A 21,107-nucleotide genomic window follows, 5' to 3' on the forward strand; every position below is an offset into this window, starting at 1 on the left:
CAAACAAAACATTTTAGTTAGTTAATCATCACCATAGACATGCTGCTAGTCAGTAGTTCTCTCTTACGAGTGATCACTATCTGTTCACTACAGCAGGGGAGTTCTCCACATCTACCCGAGCTCAAACTCCCCTCTCACCATGGTGCACCCTGAGCTCAAGGATCTAAGGAGCTCAGTGCTCTTTCTCCCGGGACAGCATGCCAAACACGCTTTATAATCCATCAGCAGCTGAGTGTGAACTCTTGAAGGAATTTCTATTTCTAAATTTGGTGTTTCTGTCGTTTGATTCTCATGTGGTACTTTAAAATCAGTATTAATACAGACTGATGGGAACCAGCTAGTGACTGTCTGTTTTTGCTTCAGTCAAGAAATCACATAGCTGACTGTGCTTGAACAAATCTTTTAGATCAGTGGTTCTCAAACTGTGGTACGTGTACCGCTCGTGGTGCGCAGGCTTTCTTCTAGTGGTCCCCGAATAAAACACACTTTTACCCTTTGACATGAACAATTAGGTGATCAGCACACTGAAAAATTGTGTCCGCAAAACTGTTGCAAACAATTTATTTATGTTGAATTTAAACAAAAACAAAATTTAATTTCATAAAATTCAACTTGCTTAAATTCAGCCCAAATAAATAGTTTACAGCCACTTAACGTAAAAAAATTCAGTAAATACAAGGAATCATCTCTGAATCATTTTTTTCAGTTGTTCCCTGTAGCGTATGATCACATCGGTGCAGTGCTTAGAATCTTTACTTTAGTGCATCACGTCATCAGATGCTAAAATAAGGTGTGCGGCAGCGGCGATTGCGGAGCAGATACACACTAGGGAAACGCTTTTGCAGACCAGTACTGTTGTGTTGGCATTTCTGTTAGTACAAACTCAGGAATCTCGCCATGCTGCATCATTGGTAGAGCAGCTATCACAAATGTGTTAAAATGTGTTCGCAGTTGTGTAAAATAATGCATGTTTTCGTAATGTTATTTATTTAGTAGAGCCTTTGTTTGGTAAATTTTGTTTTGTTCACTAAATGTGGCTTTCGGTTCATTCGTTACCTCAGATTTAGGCTAATTAATCTGAATGTGATTCAAATGTCGCTGCACACAAATAGACTCAAGCAACTTTGCCAGGCATTGGAGCTGTAGAATAATTAAATTTAGTCTCTGTGCACGGCTAACACAAACTTCAACAATTATTCTGCCTCGTCATTATGGTGGTACATGGAGAGACAATATTCTCTGAGGTGGTACTAGATGAAAAAAGTTTGAGAACCACTGATTCAGATGCCCAAACTAGGGCCCACTACCCTATCTGAGAGGACAGGGAGAATGATGGAGGTGGTTTAGAGATTGTCATTTCAAGTTTTGTCACCTTTTATTAGTTTGTTTTATTCTTAAGCAACAAAAAAAGCAAACTAAAATGAAAAGTTTCAGTTTAAATGGTTTAAATGAATCATATTTAGTTTAAAATGTACACGTCGTTTCCTGATGGAGAGAGGACAATGCAGAGACTTGAGTGAGGGAATCCAGGCTAAGGCAGATTCTGCTTGACTAGTGTACACTGCACTGATCTCCACTGTTATTAATGCCTTTGTTTTTATTGCAATACATTATAATCACAGTTATACTGTGTTAGTTATTACGATTCAAAGTTATGCTTTTTTTAATTTATAAATGTTATGAAATGAATTAGAAAATTACGCATGGCAACTTTACTGTAAAATAGTTTGGGTTATTTATTTTCAGCTCACGGCTCTCAGTGGTATTTGGACTTTGACGCTTCATACAAAAAGTCTGAGCACCACCGATTTAAACGAATGAATCCTTCAAAACGACAGAGGCTGAGGTGTGTGTGTTGATCTTTAGCTGATGTGTGTGTGTATGTGTGTGTGTGTGTGTGTGTGGAGCTCAGCTCGGCTCTGCAGAGTCACGGTCAGGACGCTCTGATGGGAAATAATTAGCGCTGGATGACAGAATGAGCCCGCGGGACTCGTTCCAGCACAATATATTTAATTGAACTAAATGATACAGGAGAATAAATCAGCCGGCCTCATCCAGCCATCAGGAGCAAAGAGAAAGAGCCAGACAGATGATCAACTGTGTGAGGTCGGTCATGGTATTCATCACGTTATGAGGACCAAATGTCTCAAATTTAGCAATACTTGAAAACCGAGGATGCGTCTCAATCAGCACCCTCGTTCACTAGTTAGTGCACTGATTAGGGCACCAGATATTTAAGTGCTGTCTCAATCACAAAATTATTCCAGTGTACTGAAACATTACATTGGGATAGTGATAGCAAGCAAGAGGGTCTCTGGTTTGAGTCTCGGCTGGGTCAGTTGGTGTTTCTGTGTGGAGTTTGCATGTTCTCCCCGTGTTGGCGTGGGTTTAAACACATGCACTATAGGGGAACTGATCAACAACACTGGCTGTAGTGTATGAGTGTGAGTGAATGTGTATGGGTGTTTCCCAGTACTGGGTTGCAGCTGGAAGAGCATCCGCTGTGTAAAACAATAATAGTTGGTGGTTCATTCCACTGTGATGACCCCTGTTGAATAAGGCACTAAGCTGAAGAGAAATGAATGAATGAATGAATCATTTCTGCTGTGTAAAGCACTGTGGAAATCACTGATACACACTCTCTATGCGCCCTTAACAGACATTCAGAAAATGCTAAATCCGAATCACGTGGCACAAACCATCAAACGTGTGTGTGTGTGTGTGTGTGTGTTTCTGATCTCATCTGACCTGTTCAGGAGTATCTGTCAAGCTCCTCTGCGAGTGGTTTTGTTAAAGGTCAGGATCCTCAGAGAAAGAGACAACAGAAGCAGAGTCAATTAAGCGGAGGACGAGACTCTGACGCGCACACACACACACGCACACACACACGCGCACACACACACGCGCACACACACACACACACTGAAGCTGATGGATGAGGCTTTCCCTCACAGAGATACACTCACTGTTATTTTTGTCTTCAGTTAAACACACACACACACACACACACACACACACACACACACACACACACACACACACACTAATGTACACAAACTATAGCACACACAAAAGCACACACACACACATTTTTACTGTGTTTTAGTGTCTTGCTGTGCTGTATTTTCAGCAGTAAGTTTATGTTCTGGTCATCCCACTGACACACACACACACACACACACACACACACTGATGCTCAGTGTTAGGATCTGCCCGTGTTCACCTTCATCTCTCCTCTGAAGCACCTGTTCTCTAGAGACAAACACAGCAGGAGACCTGACACACACACACACACACACACACACACACACACACACACACACACACACACACCTGTCAACCGCATGCCTGCACTGTTAACTGCTGTTGGTCTCTAGTGTTCACTAAAGCTTATATTCACACCTGAACACTTGAGCGCACTCTGCTGTACTTCTGTGTCTTTGACTCTTCTCCGTCTGCTCTCATGCATCATTTCATAATCAAATGATAATAAATAAATAATTATGATGAACTGAAATGCACTTCTGATCGTCTAAAACCCGTTTCAGCTGTGACGTTCTTTCTGTTTGGGTCTGGCTGTAAACTCTTCCTCTGTCTTGCAGTGACTTCACACACATGAGATCTGCTTGTTTTGTTGTTTCTGTCAGAATAGTGTTTAAAAGCTCCGCCCTCTTCTGGGAAGCAGCTCATTTGCATTTAAAGACACACACACACACACACACACACACACACACACACACACACACACACACACACAGTAAAATACAAACAGACTTGTAAACAGGTGCAGCCCAAAAGTTTCTATAACCACTTCGCACACACACACACACACACACACACACATCCACACTTGCACACACACACATACGCACACATGCATGCATGCACACACACATCCACACTTGTACACACACGCACACACACATGCATGCACACACACACTTGCAAAAACACACACACACACGCACACGCACGCACGCACACATGCATGCACATTGCACACACATATATGCACACTCGCACACTTGCGCAAACACACACACGCAAACACACACACATGCACACACACATGCACACTTGCACACTCGCACACACACACACGGTAAAACACAAACTGACTTGCAATCAGATGAAGCACAAAAGCTTACCACACACACACACACACACACATGCACACATACACACACCCACGCAAGCCCACACACCCACACACACACAAATGCTAAATTACAAACTGACTTGCAATCAGGTGCAGCCAAAAGTTTTTCTAAAATCTTTGCACACACGCACACACACACGCACACGCACACACACACGCACACACACACACCTGCACACACACACACACACACACACAGTGATTGGAGTGTGATGAATGTTCAGCTTTTGATTTCCGCATCTGCTAAATCCCTCCACTGATACACACACAAACACACACACTAGTATACAAACACTACACACAGCCAAACACACACACATTTACTCACACACACACACAGTTCTGTCATCAGCGTGAGAGGAATACAAATGGTCGTCCCTGAAGCTTAAACACCCTGACGGACCCACACACACTCTTTCAATCTGAGTGTGTCTGTGTGTGTGTGAGTGTCCAAGGACAGTTAAAGTCATGGCCTCTGGTGTAAAGAATGATTTCCGCGCCTCAGAACAGAATGATGGACTGAATCTGCCAGAGGAAAAACAGCCGGATTGAGTTTCTACTTTACTGCGCGTCTCCTTAACTGCATTTCCCCTGGAAAACACACACGAACCAGCTTCCTAACTAGCTGAACAGTGAATCTCATTTTAAACACACTGGCTTATAAGAGCACAATGATATCGAGAGGAACGCTAAAGCTGTCTAGACTGCATGCGCTGGATCTCTGCATTGTGATTCTGCAGTGTTTCCCGGCCGGCGCAGCATTAAGTAGGTCAACAGCACAATCGATCAGGTGAAACGTATAAGAGTCTCCAAACTGTCTTATCCAGAGACAGAGAGAGAGTCCTTCAGAGAACGCTGTATATAAACCAGCCCTACACTTTCCCTCAGGACAGAGCAATGTCACAAACTCTGGCATTTTTATAATCAGTTTAGAGTCCCGGCTGCGCTGCTAATCCCAGAGTGACTTTTAAGAGTGCACTGTGGAGAGAATAATCAATTTAACACACAGACAGAGGAGCAGAACCTGCAGAGAGCCAACACTGAAGACGTGGAGAGAATAGTGGACCATTAACCAGATTAATAAACACTGGTCAACATCAGGGACAACACACACCTGTTTACTGCAGCAGAACACTTCCTTCCTTCATTCATTCATTCATTCATTCCATCATTCATTCATTCATTCATTCATTCTTTGGCTTAGCCCCAGCATGTCATAAAGCTCAATCATCTCAGACTGGTTTCTTGAACATGACGATGAGTTCACTGTACTCAAATGGCCTCCACAGTCACCAGAGCTCAATCCAATAGAGCAGCTTTGGGATGTGGTGGAACGGGAGATTGGCATCATGGATGTGCAGCCGACAAATCTGCAGCAACTGTGTGATGCTATCATGACAATATGGAGCAAAATCTCTGAGGAATATTTCCAGCAGCTTGTTGAATCTACAACACAGAGGATTCAGGCAGGTCTGAAGGCATAAGGGGTCCGACCCGGTACTAGTGAGGTGTACCTAATAAAGTGGCCGGGGTAGTGTATATGCATTTTGTGCACTTCATAGAGCCCTGTCTATCAGCAGAAAGCTATTTTGTCATTTCACAGGTAGCCAAACTGCATGGCGTGCAATCTGCTGTATTTACCAGTGTGATGTGAGTAATCAGTCTGGTTTAGTTTGAGTTACTGAATTAATAAACCAGCTTTACAGTAAGAAGGTCAGGCTCTAGGACAGCGGTTATCAAGTTATTATAAAGCACAGAGCTGACATTCGTTCACGGAATCAATAATGGGGCAGAAAGGAGGATTTCTCATCAGAGAAACAATGATTCTGGAGTTATGGCTGAAGAGGCATTTATTGATCAGCCGGCTGCTTTTATTGCACCAAAGAGATTGTTTGGAGTCTGCTGATGTAATAACTAATGCCACTGTGCCAACAGTTTAGCGTCAAATCTTTCTCACAGTACAGGGTAAGCTCATAAACCTTCTAATGCAACACTTCCAATTAACTAAAGTCTTGGCATCGGGACTCTAATCTGAGCTGAAAGCCTGTTTGTGAGTGAAACTCCTCCAGCATGATGTCATGATCACAGCACTCCTCCTGCTCCGACATCACTGCTGCCTCCTTAAAGAATCATTCCAGAACTACAGGAACACTTCAGCAATGTTCAGTTCATTTCTGGAATGATTTACAAAAAACGTGTAATCGTATAATCGTACAAAAAAAGTAAACGGAATCACTTAAAGCAGAACGCTGAAATATAATAAACCAACATTTTACCCATAGCAGTACTGACAGCAGCAGATCTGACATCTAGTTCTGGAAAATTACAAATAATACAGAAAATAGATGAAAATTATGCAGTTTCATGCAAATTAATGCAAACCACTGATAGCTCCACCCTAAAGAACTGATAGCTCCACCCTAAATGACTGATAGCTCCACTTTATGACTGATAGCCCCGGCCTAAAGGATTTAGTCCTGCCCTAACCCACCCTGAATGTCTGATAGCTCTGCATTAAATGACTAATAGCTCCACCCTAAAGAACTGATAGCCCCGCCCTAAATAAATGATAGTTCCACCCAAAAAACTGATAGCCCCACCCAAAAGGACTGATAACTTTACCCTAAATGACTGATAGCCCTGACCTCAAGGATTTATAGTCCCGCCCTAAATGACTAATAGCTCCGCCCTTAATGACTGATAGCTACACCCTAAAGAACTGATAGCTGCGACCTAAAGAATTTATAGCCCCGCCCTAAATGACTGATATTTCCAGCCTTAAAAACTGATAGCCCCGCCCTAAAGGACTGACAGCTCTACCTTAAAGAACTGATAGCTCCGCCCTTAATGACTGACAGCTCCACCCTAATGGACTAATAACTCTTTCTTAAATGACGGATAGCCATGACCTAAACGATTTATAGTTCCGCCCAAAATGACTGATAGCTCCACCCTTAATAACTATTAGCTCCACCCTAAAGGACTGATAGCTCCGCCCTAAAGCACTGATAGCCACAACCTAAAGGATTTATAGTCCCGCCCTTAATGACTGATAGCTCCACCCTAAAAGACTGATAGCCCCACCCTAAAGGACTGACAGCTCCACCATAAATGACTGATAACTCCACCCTACATGACAGATAGCCCTGACCTAAAGGATTTAAAGCCCTGCCCCCCATGACTGATAACTCTGCCCTTAATGACTAATAGCTCCACCCTAAAAGACTGATAGCTCTGCCCAAAAGGACTGATAGCTGCGACCTAAAGGATTTCTAGTCCCTCCCTAAATGATTGATAGCTCCACCCTAAATGACTGATAGCTCCACCCTAAAGGATTGACAGCTCCACCCTAAATGACTGATAGCTTCACCCTAAAGGACTGACAGCTCCACCCTAATGGACTGATAACTCCACCCTAAATGAGTGATACCCCTGACCTAAAGGATTTAAAGTCCCGCCCTAAATGACAGATAACTCCGCCCTTAATGACTGATAGCTCCACCCTAAATGCTTTAAGGGAGAAGGTTATGATGTCTGATTGAAGATAATGAGGGTAAATGTATTGGGTGCACAGATGCTTCGCTCCACTGTATAGATGTAAAAATAAGACGAGTGGATTTCTGACGTAAGCCTCAGTGTGAGCGATCTGACGGCTGCGTGCTCAGAATAATCCTCCATGAAGAGCCTCTGGTGTTGATGCAGGTGGAGGTGAAGTGTTTCAGCTCGTCTTTAACACTGATCTCTGACCTGCAGGAGAGTCCGGCGAGCCCTCAGTCTATAATGCATGTGGGTCAATGCTCAGTTCTTCTGTCTGGAACTCTTCAATGATGGGTTCTGTTAAAGACGCCGGTGCCACAGCACATGATATAATATTGTGGGAAAACGCTGAAAACGAAACTCAGATCAATACATATTGGTGTATTAATGTTTGCACATGTACTGAAGGTCAATATTCATCAAGCTTTACTTTTTAGCATGAAGTGTGTGTGTGTGTGTGTGTGTGTGTGTGTGTGTGTGTGCTTGCATTCTTGCGTATAAAAGCCCCGTGAGGGGAAATTTGCTCCTCAGATATGTTGACAGTGAGCAATTTGTCAATTAATGGATTAATTTCTCTCTGTCTTCTGAACTCATATGGAGTGTGTTTTGTTCTGAGAGATTGATGACAGGGTTATTGTACATTTAAACGGGTTCTGCATGATCTGTCTTCCCTGTTTTGTCCCCGTGGGCTTCTTGTAGAACAACAGTGACAAAAAAGTCAATTGGCTGTTTGCTCGTCAAACCTCTCGAATCTCAATTGACGATTGGCTGGATTTGCGATCGATCAGCTGTATTAACACTAGTCTACATCTCTGACTCCAACACAGCATCTGTTTACTGACTCTCTCTCTCTCTCATAAGCTCTATTTCAGCAGCACACATTAAAGTTTCAGAACACCAGCTCTCTCTCCGTCTCTGTTCACTGAATATATATCCAGAGTGAGTGATTATCCAGCTGCAGGTATTCGCTCCACCAGATGTGCTCTTGTTCATGGTGAACAAATCAGAGACGCACAGAAACATTCGTTGTTAAATGTATAAAGGACATTGGTACTAGTGCTTATTTTATTTAAGTTTTTACAACACAGGTTTAAATCCTCTAGAGGGCGCTGTGTATATTTTTGCAAATCTGAACTGCCTTACTTTAGATTAGTTTTATTTTACATTTCAGATGCTAAATCCACTAGAGGGCGCTGTCTACATGTTTTTGATTCTGAAATGCATTACTCAGGGTGCATTTCTTGTAAGTTTGAGATGACAAATCCACTTGAGGACGCTGTCTACATTTTAACAAATATGAAATGCGTTACTCCAGGTATGTTTTTTTTGTACTTTTGCGATGACAAATCCACTAGAGGGCATTGCCTACATTTTTGTAAATCTGAATTGTGTTACTCCGGATACGTTTTGCTGTATGTTTCAGATGCTAAATCCACCAGAGGACGCTGTCTACATGTTTTTGAATCTGAAATGGGTTACTCCGGGTGTGTTTTGTTGTACTTTTGAGATGACAAATTCACTAGAGGGTGCTGTCTACTTTTTTGCAAATCTGAATTGTGTTACTCTGGATACCTTTTGCTGTACGTTTCAGGTGACAAATCCACAATAGGGCGCTGTCTACATTTTAACAAATCTGAATTGTGCTACACCCGATACATTTCGTTCTACGTTTTAGATGACAAATCCACTAGAGCAGTGTCTACATTTTGGCGAAACATGTACATGTATGTACCAAAATATGTTACGTTTTGTTCTGTTTCAGATGCATGTACACATCCATGAGGTGGCTCTCGTCATCGATTTGTTTGTGGTGTTTATTTAGTGTTGTGCAAAGGACTGCATGAATATAATATTTTTTTAATCAATAACATGTCGCTAAAATATCAATACACTGAATATTATTACTGTGAAAAGAAACAAAGAAGCTGTCATCATACTGCCCCCTAGTGTTCAATTCACCTAACGTTTCATAAACAAGTAGACAGAAGCACATATTCCTGATGAGCTCATGTTGCTTCTATATATATTTTTGACATGTTTTGTGGTGTTTTATAGCATTAATACTCATTCTTCGACGGTAGCTGCTTTTCCATCACAAACTGGTGCACACTTTTTTATTTTCATTTAAGTGTCGATAAAAACATTTGAAAAATCTATTAACCAGCATTATGCGACCTAAACAAGTCCTCTTGCAATAAGTCACCTAAAAAATCCCGAAGACAGATATTAGTTTTACTTATATGCAGCTAATAATCACAAGAGACGTGTTTATGCTCATCTGCCTCGCCACTTTTCTTGACTGTTTGGTGCCATCTGTGGCTGAATAATGACAGTACAAATAAGTTATTGTAGGCTGCATTCAGCAATCTTCGCTCAGATCTACATTTGATTAAAGAGTTTGTAAATTATAAGAGCTCAGATCAATGTTGTGTGTCTAATAATTCATTTAGTTTAGTTTAGATTTGCTTTATAATGCAATAACCACCGCCTGGATGTACTTGATCTCTCACATATAAGCTTGCAAACCGGTTGTGTTTGGTGAACTGCATTAACAATGCTCTTATTGAGTGACTTATAACAACTACAATCCTGAAGAGCCTTCATCATCACACATGCCGCTCTGTGCAGTTTATGGTTAGTAATTTTTTGACATCACATGCTCAGTTACCATGAGAAGACGCCTGTTTTGATCGATCCATCAATATCTGCCGTCTTGTTTGCTGGAATGTCTTTGTTTTAGTATTTATGAGCTGAGGACTGCGCTGAGAAGCCAAACACTGAAATATGTATCTGCTGTCGGGTGAAATTAGCTGCCAGGAGGCTTTTCAATTAGCTGCGTTTCATCTGTCACTTCACATCAGTCTGAGAGCAGAGGAGAGACGGCTGATCAATTAATGAACACACACACACACACACACACACACACACACACACACTGAGCTGAGTCTGGACACATCTTCAACAACAAACGCACGAGGACTGAATGTGACGAATAAGAGTGGAGGATTTCACTCACTGATTCTCCTTCAGCTTAATCCCTTTATTCATCAGGGGTCACCACAGTGGAATGAACCGCCAACTACTCCAGCATATGTTTTACACAGCGGATCCTCTTCCAGCTGCAACCCAGTACTGGGAAACCCCCATACACACACACACTCAAACACTACGGCCAGTGTAGTTGATCAGTTCCCCTATAGCGCATGTGTTTGGACTGTGGGGGAAACCGGAGCACCCGGAGGAAACCCACACCAACACGGGGAGAACATGCAAACTCCACACAGAAACACCAACTGACCCAGCTGAGGCTCAAACCAGTGATCTTCTTGCTAAGAGGTGACAGTGCTTTTTAATTTTTTAACACAACTGTTGGGTTAGTTCATATTTGACCCAGTGTTGGGTTAACACAACTGACCCAGGTCAGTCTGTACTGCTGTGGGAATCCACTGCTGCTGTAGTCGATTATGTAGGATTAGTGTGTGTGTGTGCGTGTGTGGAGGCTAAAGGCTAACAGCAGCTGTGATGAACATCACCCAGAGCTCAGATAAGAGTCCTGGATCAACATCTTATCAGCACAGGTGGAGCAGTGTGTGTGTGTGTGTGTGTGTGTGTGTGTGTGTGTGTGGGTAGGAGAGAAAGACAGGCAGTGTGTGTGTGTGTGTGTGTGTGTGTGTGCGTGTATAAGAAAGCATAAGAAAGAGACGCAGTGTGTGTGTGTTTTAATGTGCATTTGTGCATGTATGTGTTTTTGTGTTCTGTGCATGTGTGTTTGAGTGTCTGTGTGTATGAGTATGTGTGTGTGTGTGTGTGTGTGTGTAAGAGAATGAAAGGCAGTGAGTGTACCCATGTGTGTGAAAGAGAGTATGTGTGTGTATATGTGTTTGTATATGTGTGTGTGTTTGTGTGTTTGTGTGTATGTGTGAGTGTGTGTGTTTGTGTGTATATGTAAGTGTATATGTAAGTGTGTGTGTGAGTGTGTGTGTGTGTGTGTGTCTGCTCATCCTCATTATATATTTTATATTTACATTTTATACATTTTAAATCATTAAACTGTGATATTTGATCAGAGCCGGCCAAAACTCGCCTTCGGCCCACATACACCTGCATGGAATGGCACTTAAGTGGTCCACTCCTGTTTGCCAGATCTGGGCCACAATTAAGCCATAGCAATAGCACATATCAGCCAGAATCCAAACAAATGAACCAGAACTGACCTGATTCTGGGCCATAGTTTGCTTTTATTTTGGCCCGGATCTGCCCCACACCAGACACTTACATCTGACCCACATAGCCAGAGTTTACTGTGCTGAATATTTGCCAAAAGTGGCCCGCATATGTTTTAAGATCACTGGGCCACATTTGTCATATCACATCTGGGCCACTTTAGGCTCATAAGCACATCATCCAGAGCTTTCTGTGGCCAGCATTTGCCCAGTGTGGCCCATATATATATTTGAAGGTAACTGGGGCACATTTGCCATATTTCCTCTGGGTCACATTAGGCTCACAGCTGCATTAGCCAGAGCTTACTGTGCCGAATATTTGCAGAAAGTGTTCCACATATGTCTTATAATAACTGGGCCACATTCGCAGTACACATGTGAGCCACTTTGGGTTTGGACCCAGATTACTCTTAAATGAGTAATCTGCATATTTCTGCCAACTGTGGCCCACATTACTGCTCTGTCATTTGGGCCAAACTGACCATTTTCCACATGGGCCACATTAGGTTCACATCCAGATTACATTCAGCCATAAGTGCCAAACCTTTGCCTTTAATGGCCCATATATGAGCTGGAATCTTCGGCCCCCTTTTGCCATTGTACAGGTGGACTACTTCAGGCCCACATTCATTTTATCCCGGCTGAAAGAAGACCACCAGTGCCGCATAACTGCCTAAAGTGGCCCACATTTATATGCTGTCTGACACACACACACAGGCTCAGACACACACCTGCGCTCGTCATCCTCCTGCATTAATGTCTTGATTTCTGCCGCTGCTTCATCACTCGTCATCATGCAGAGACGACCGCTGTTCACTCCTCACCATCATCAGAACAGATGAAGAGCCTCGCCTCACTCTACTGTCCAGAACACATGTCAGATCCGCTATTAGAGTCCTGCGAGCAGCCGGAGGAGACACACACACACACACACACACACACACACACACACACACACACACACACACACACAAAATGCATTTAAATGGACGTGCCTGAAGCGGAGCAGAGAAACCAGAACATCACTCACTCACACACACACACACACAGGTATACATATATGCACACACACACTCACGCATACACAGACACAGTCACATATACACCCACCCACACACACACACAGAAACATGTATGTAGACACGCACATATGCACTCACACACCTGCAAACAAGCACACACATGAGCACATGTACATACACAGACAACCACAAACATACACACACAACCACACAAAGGCACTTACACACATGCACACATACAAACACACACACAGTTGCAGACACGTGCATGCAGACACACACACACACATGAACACATGCACATACACAACCACACAAAGACACTCACACACAGACATACACACATGCACAGTTTCAGACATATGCGCGCACACACACACACACACACACACACAAAGATACACAAGCGAACACACACAGTTATGTTGCAGAGATATGCACACACACACACAAAAACAAACACACAAACATACACATGCAAACACACACACGCAAAGTTGCAGACACGCGCGCACACACACACACAAACATACACACATGCACAGGGCACAAATGTGAGTGTGTTGTAGTTCAGTGTTCATTACCAGAAGAAACACACTCACCGTCACTGACTGATGATCACACAGAACACACACATCTCTCCACCCGCCGCCATTACTCTTCACTCCACAGACATTCATTAAGATTTAATTAGAGTTTACCTGCAGAACCTTCTGGAAGAAAACAAACACACACACACACACACACACACACACACACACACACACACACACACACACACACACACACACACACACTGCAGAACGTCCAGACTGAGGAGGAGAAGATCAGATACACACACAGCTACTCTCCTGCATTTAAATAGCAAACACAGACAAGAACACAAACACACACACACCAGGGGCGCCGCAAACGGGGAAAGTTAGGATGAAAAGTTTGGGGTCACTCTGTTTTGGGGCCCCCAGAGGTACTAATTTGAACCCCAAAATGCCCCTTTTCAGTTTCATCCGTGACCCTACCCCCCCACCACCCCCTTCGCTCGTTACATTCTTCCACCACACCTTGGAAATGATGTCAGAGGGCCTGAACACACTCACAGACACACACAACCCCACACACACAGGCAGTGCATGCATTAGATGTATCGGGAGCTGTATCTCTTATAGACTTCACCCCTCCATCCTCAATGTGAAGTGTAGAAGGGATACAGCTGTGGATACTCACAACAATACAGCATCACTCTTGTGACAATGTATAACAATATTCCCAGTACTGGGTTGCAGCTGGAAGGGCATCCGCTGTGTAAAACATGTGCTGGATAAGTTGGTGGTTCATTCCGCTGTGGCGACCCCGGATTAATAAAGGGACTAAGCTGAAAAGAAACTGAATGAATGAATGAATAACAATATTTGTACATTACTGTGAGAGCTGCCTCTAGGGTTGGGGTAGACGTCAATAATAAACAATTTAATGTGTAATTTAATAAATCATATTAATAATAATCAACATAATTGTTATTGGAATAGTGGTGTTATCATGGCAGCTGTAGAATCACCACAACTGATTCATTCAGGTACTTTACTACAGCTTATTTTTTAATGTGGGTCTGTCCTCACCAATCTGAATCGTGTGTGTGTGTGTGTGTGTGTGTGTGTGTGTGATCTGACTCAGTGGATCAGGTTTACACTCACAGCACTTTACTGACCACTACAGTTCTCAGGTTTCTGGAGAAGTGAACTGATCTGAGACCAGCATTAATGAGCTGAGAGCTGCAGCAGAGTGTAGTGTACACTGAGAAATGAGACGCAGCCGAGCACAGACATTACCTATGTCTCCATCCACTTGTTTTAAGCACATTTTTGATTATCGCATAAATAAAATGCTTAATGCAAACACCAAATGTAAAGAACAGTGATGTCAAAAACATCAATCTATGAATAAATATCGATCCTGAACTACTTAAAATAAATTATTGGCTTTGCTCTCTCGCAGTCGGTCTCCTCACCAGCGGGTAGATTCATAATTAATAACAATATTAAGATTTGAGCACTTTTCTAAGATGAGGTTGCATCTGCTGATGTTGCTGCATTTATCATTTTATATGGTTTAATTATTTCCATTTTTATATAACTTGCGCACTTTCAAGAGTTCACACTTAGCTGATGATTGATTATGAAGCGTGTTTGGCATGCCTGAGCTTAGAATATCCTCGAGCCCAGGGTTCCCTCCCGTTTGAAGGACAAGAGGGGAGTTTAAGCTCAGGTAGATCTCATGAACTTTTCTGCTTGTGAATGTGTTAGGAGCAGCTAAGAGATATAGCTGGCTGAGAGTTTGTCTTAGGATGCCACTATAGATTAGTCAATTCACTTATATTGTCAGTCTTTGGATGATGGGAGGAAAACCCACACGAGCACGGGGAGAACATGCAAACTCCGCACAGAAATGCAGACTGAGATTCTTCATGACGAAGACGACTGAACGGAGTTATAGTTATAGTGAGTCAGTATTCATCTGATTGGCGCAATATGTGAAGCTGATGCAGCACCGGCTGCGATCAATCATAAGCATGTGATCCTCTCGACATCAGTTTAGAAATAAAACACACTTAACCTTACAGAATTTGTTCCCCACAGGATTGAAAATGGCATCAAATATTGATCTTTTTTAAGGTATCACATCAAAGTTGGACATGTCAGTATCATGACAACACTAATGCACACAACTGAGCAGGATAAGCTTTGTATTCGATCAGCTGTAGTGAGTGAAGTCTTCATCAGTCTCTGCGCTTCATAGTTTCTGCTGATCAGATATAAGTGTGTGTGTGTGTGTGTGTGTGTGTGAGGGTTTTTGTGTCATTAATGCTGGTCTGCAGCTCTCCATTTCCAGCAGATGTGAGATGTTTTGCACATAAATCAAATTCACATCTTTAGATGGAAACTACTGAACATCAGATCTGCAGGTGTGTGTGTGTGTGTGTGTGTGTGAGAGATCTGCTTCTTCATCTGCTCCTCCTCAGCATTAACACATTAACAGTAATAAAGGAGCAGATCTATTACAGTCGGCTCTGCATATAGATAGCCTACTTAAGAGAACGGCCTCATTAGCATAACCTGCAGGGCTCCATGGGTAATTATCAATCTCGACTGACACACGGCCCAATCAGAGGACAGGTTTAATGTGCCCAGCGTCCGGTTTACACACGTGCGCAGAGCAACAGATGAACACAACATTACATTATTCGTCCTGCTGTGATCATTGAATTCTGTCAAACATTTAGAGAAGAGTTGAACACATTTTAAACATAACAGCCTTAATAACTCATCTCTAAATGACAAGTGGAAATGTCCTTGCTCTGTTAAACTTACTGGAGAGCTATTCTGCCCCTTTAACAAGCTGTAAATGTGTCTCTGCTGTGTCTAGAGTGTGTGTGTGAGCTGAGAACAGCACACAGATAATGTTCTCCAGCTCTCTGAAACTGACCCTTTCAGGCTTTGATCCTGATTGTGGTGTTTTGGTGACTGTCGCTTTAAATGCAAATGAGATTGTGCTCTTTTCAGAAGAGGGCGGAGCTACAGATGCATATGCATGAGCACAGCAGCAGATTCTACACTCTATTGGCTAATGGACAGACGGCTGCTTCTCACTCAGGGCTGTTTATGCTAATGAGGGAGACTAGTGGGCGGGGCTTTCCCCCTCTGATGACATGTATAAAGGGAGAATGTCAATCACAGTGTTTCCGCATCAAGTCTGATTATAATAAACACAGTTAATACACGTTCACCATTAGAGGCTGGAGATCTTCACACACACAACTGGGTTTAAACCCCACATAGAAGTGAGTTCTGCATAATACGCACTCTTTAAATTGGGAAATATGTGAAATTTATATGTATATAGGTGTATCTAGCTTTTGTATTTGTGTCGTTCAGCGTCAGATGTCTTTGCAGCAGTGATTGTGCTCTTTTCTCCATCTTTCATTGGGGTTTAACTCAGAGTCAGAGTGTGATAAAGCTCATTTGTGTGTTATGACAGCTTTAATTCATTCATTCTGACTGTCGACTCTGATCCGTGTAATGGCAACCATCCTCAGAGCGAGATTAAATATTGAGCATTGTAAACAGAGCAGCTCTGTCCTGAAGCCGTGTGTTTTACTGACAGACGCTCCTTGAGAGATTCTACCAGCAGGAACGACATTCACTGATTATTAATACTGGATTAATGACAGTGTCAGACCTTTATTTCAACAAATCTAGCTGATTCTGATGTCATCAGGGAATGACTATTACTGACGCAGTCCAGAGACAGACATCCAGAAGATATTGACTGATCTCAAGAGCTGTGTTTTGTGTTTATTTGTGGGGGTGAGCTGCATTATGGGATGTTGATCTCTGCTCTGTCCACTTCTGATGCTCATAATTCAACTCTACAGTTTCACAAAGTGACTTTTACTGACATTTTAGTAGTTTGAATTAAAATAAGAGATCAAATCTAGAGAAATAAGACTGTAAAATAACAGCAAATGTGCTGCAGTTTATGACAAGGTGTTTATAGTGTAACTTACAACACCAACCCAGACTATATTACTATTATTATTATTGATAAGTGAATGTTTATTTGCTGTCAGATATGAATCTACATCATATTGATCATCTGATCTTCTCTTATCTGCAGCACAGCAGACACTGAGAGGACAGACAGAGCGGCTCGAGCACAGCACAACCACAGCTCATACACACACATTCAATTACCAATACTGACTGTGTGTTTGTGTGTGTGTGTCAGGCCAGTGTCCATCAGTGTCTGCTATCAGTGTATTACAGACCCAGCGGAGCTTATACTAGTGTGGATCTGAATGTCAGATAAACACTGAACACACACACACACACACACACACACAGACACATCATGAACACAAACACACCAAGAATACACACCCTTAACACACACACATAACCTGAACATGCACACGTCATGAATGTATACATACCATGGACAAACACACATCGTAAACATGCATTATAAGCACACACACACACACACAAAGATTAGACATCATGAACACATATAATGAATACACAAATAGACACACACACCATGAGGATTCAAACGCACACAGATTCAAACACACACACACACACACAGTGTGTGTGTGTCCGGTGAGGATTAACTGAAGCACAGAGACTGCTGCACACACACACACACTGAAGATATCCAAGAATTGACAGAAGAATTGAAAAGCGCGCTGTTACTGTCTGTAAACACTGCACTGAGATCAGTCTGAGCAGAAAGAGGAGCTCAGTGTGTGTGTGTGTGTGTGCGTGTGTGTGGGAGACTCACTGTGATGATGCTGATGTGCTGCTGCCCTCTGGTGGACACTGAGCTCCAGCACAGCAGATTAAACACTGCAGATTCTGCCCTGTCATATCAAATACAACACAACACACACACACACACACACACACACACACACACACACACACACACACACACACACACACACACACACACACACACACACACACACACACACACACACACACACACACACACACACACACACACACACACACACACACACACACACAACACACACACAACACACACACAACACACACACAACACACACACACACACACGTCAGCTTGGCAATCTCATATCAATGTAATTAATGCCTTGAAATAAACATTAGTGTTCACTGTAAAGAATAAGCATAATACATCATATTACATGATATTACTGGGGCACCGGCCCACCAGGACCGAGAATGGTGACCCCTGTCTGAATTTATAGAATTGGAAAAACAGCATGCGAGAAGACTTACCACTTCTGGCCTGATTCTGAAGTGTGCATCTGATGCACTATCCCATGATGCCCTGCGAGAGAATTTATGAATATGGGAGTAAAGCAATGCAACTGATGCAGGTAGGTCATGTGATCATGACGACATGGCCGATGCTGTCCGTCAGAGTTTCATTCATACGGCTCACATTCACACTGCGTGGAACGTGCTTTGCTAACAGTGATTGATCCTTAATCAGCTTTCTGGAATTAAATGTGTAAACAGCATCAACACACGCACGCACGCACACACACACGCGCACACACACACACACACACTCCTGCATTTCTTAAAATTCTTTATTCATAAACTTGATGCAAGTTTACAAACGGTTCTGTACATGTCTGTCAAAATGACACCGAACAAGAGGAAACGGAACTGCAGTAAAGGTGAAGCATGCCGACAGATGAACCACAGCAGAGGAGTGAACGTCTGAGTGAGGAACTGATCTGGAGTCAGCCTTTAACACACACACACACACAGTGTTCCCATTCAGAAGCACAGCAGAGCGGCTTGAGTACGCTTCATCTCTGAAGTCCAAACGTCAAGAAGGAATAACAGCTCCTGTCTGAAGAACACAGATCAGCCCTAACAAGTGCACTGCATAGGGTTCAGGAGACGCTGACGGGTGAAGGAGAACATAGGAACAAGAGCTGCTCTCAGATCAGTCACAATCCTGCTCTTTAAGGCATTATGGGTCTCCTCGCAGATCCCAGAACACACACACACACACACACACACACACAAACACTATCATCAGAGATGTTCATCCACACACTCCTGCAGTTCAGTGCAACTCTATATGTGTGTGTGTGTGTGTGTTCAGGACTCAGGAATGTACAGAAGCGGTCAGATGTCACTGGATCTGGTGTGTGTGGAAACATGGTGGATCTCTGCAGAGCTGATGAAGGGATGACGGAGACAGAAGAAGAAGAGAGAAAGCAGAGGAGAAACTCTGTCCATCTCCACATTTAGCCGTCTTCTTTCGGTGGTGTGTACCAGCCTGGAGAAATAACACACACACACACACACACACTTTCAAATCAATGCTGGACAACTGAACCTAAAGGTAAAAATTAAATACTAAAATGAAAAAAAAAACTGAAAATAAAACAACGAAAATCTGCTATTGTCTGATTATAACCCTGGCGATGTGTGAAATTAAAGTCAGATTCTCCATTTCCAGACATCAATACATCAATGATTTGTTTTCTCACCGTTCTTTTCGTGGATTTGCACCAGAGATTTATACGACTGCTGTGCTCTGGCAAGATTGTACTGATTCTGAAAACACACACACACACACACACAACTATTAATGCGTCACAGCCAGAACACACACATCAACACTAATACAGCACACACTACAGCGCTCACTGTACACTACTATATACAGTACTCCAGCTAACCTGTACAGTCGCTATGCCAACACAACATCTACAGTAATTGATCTGTTGTGGTGATTCTACAGTTGCTATGGCAACACAACACCTACAGTAATTAATCTGTTGTGGTGATTCTACAGTTGCTATGGTAACACAACAACTATAGTAACTGATCTGTTGTGGTGATTCTACAGTTGCTATGGTAACACAACAACTATAGTAACTGATCTGTTGTGGTGATTCTGCAGTTGCTATGGTAACACAACAACTACAGTAATTGATCTGTTGTGGTGATTCTACAGTTGCTATGGTAACAACCACAGTATGGTAGTATACTACAGTATTTATTACAGTTGATCAGTTATGCTATATAAGACACTTTACTACAGTATAGTTCAAAAACACTACAGTATTTAGTATAATCGACTGAAACACCTGGACTAATTATTGTTCTAGTATTTTCTGTCCAGTTACAGTGACAATGAAACACTACAATCAAACTCCTGCTGCACAAACACAATCATCATCCTCATCCTCAGAGAGCAGACAGTGTGTTTTCACCTTGTTGGCTCCAAACTGCACTCTCGCTTTCCCTTTGACTAAAGTGGCGTTGATCTGCATTATGACAGACTCGATGGAATAGGCACTGCTCCAGCCCTGAGAACACACACACACACACGCACAGTCAATGAGGCAGTCAGTGATTGATCCGCAGAACACACACATGTAAAGCCCAGTAAAGCCCAGTCTGACCTGTTTAGTGAGTAGTTCCATACACAGAGCTCCTCCTCCCAGTACATACCTGACAACAACAACCACCACCAGTTTAGAACATTCCAGACACAACACACACGCACGCACGCACACACACACACACACACACACAATGGGTAAATTCTAGTTTCTCTTAGCGTTTCCTTTATATAAATTACTGGAATCAAT

General features: G+C 42.7%; 1 protein-coding gene across 4 annotated transcripts in view; it reads right to left on the bottom strand.

Moving 5' to 3' along the window:
- Positions 1 to 19,061: 19,061 nt before the first annotated feature.
- Positions 19,062 to 21,107, bottom strand: part of ube2q1 (ubiquitin-conjugating enzyme E2Q family member 1) — a 75,656-nt gene continuing 73,610 nt past the window's right edge. For 3 of the 4 annotated variants that reach the window (XM_073929109.1, XM_068214770.2, XM_005173691.6), the window contains exons 10-13: positions 20,919 to 20,967; positions 20,727 to 20,822; positions 19,998 to 20,064; positions 19,066 to 19,783 (exon numbers count right to left, since the gene is read on the bottom strand). In XM_073929109.1, the coding sequence (XP_073785210.1) occupies positions 19,752 to 19,783; positions 19,998 to 20,064; positions 20,727 to 20,822; positions 20,919 to 20,967 (244 nt within the window). In that variant the 3' untranslated portion in view covers positions 19,066 to 19,751. Of the gene's footprint in view, positions 19,784 to 19,997; positions 20,065 to 20,726; positions 20,823 to 20,918; positions 20,968 to 21,107 lie in introns of all 4 variants that reach the window. The other variant, NM_001308605.1, reaches the window with a different exon arrangement.

This window comes from Danio rerio, chromosome 18 (assembly GCF_049306965.1).
Source record: "Danio rerio strain Tuebingen ecotype United States chromosome 18, GRCz12tu, whole genome shotgun sequence".
NCBI classification, from domain to species: domain Eukaryota; kingdom Metazoa; phylum Chordata; class Actinopteri; order Cypriniformes; family Danionidae; genus Danio; species Danio rerio.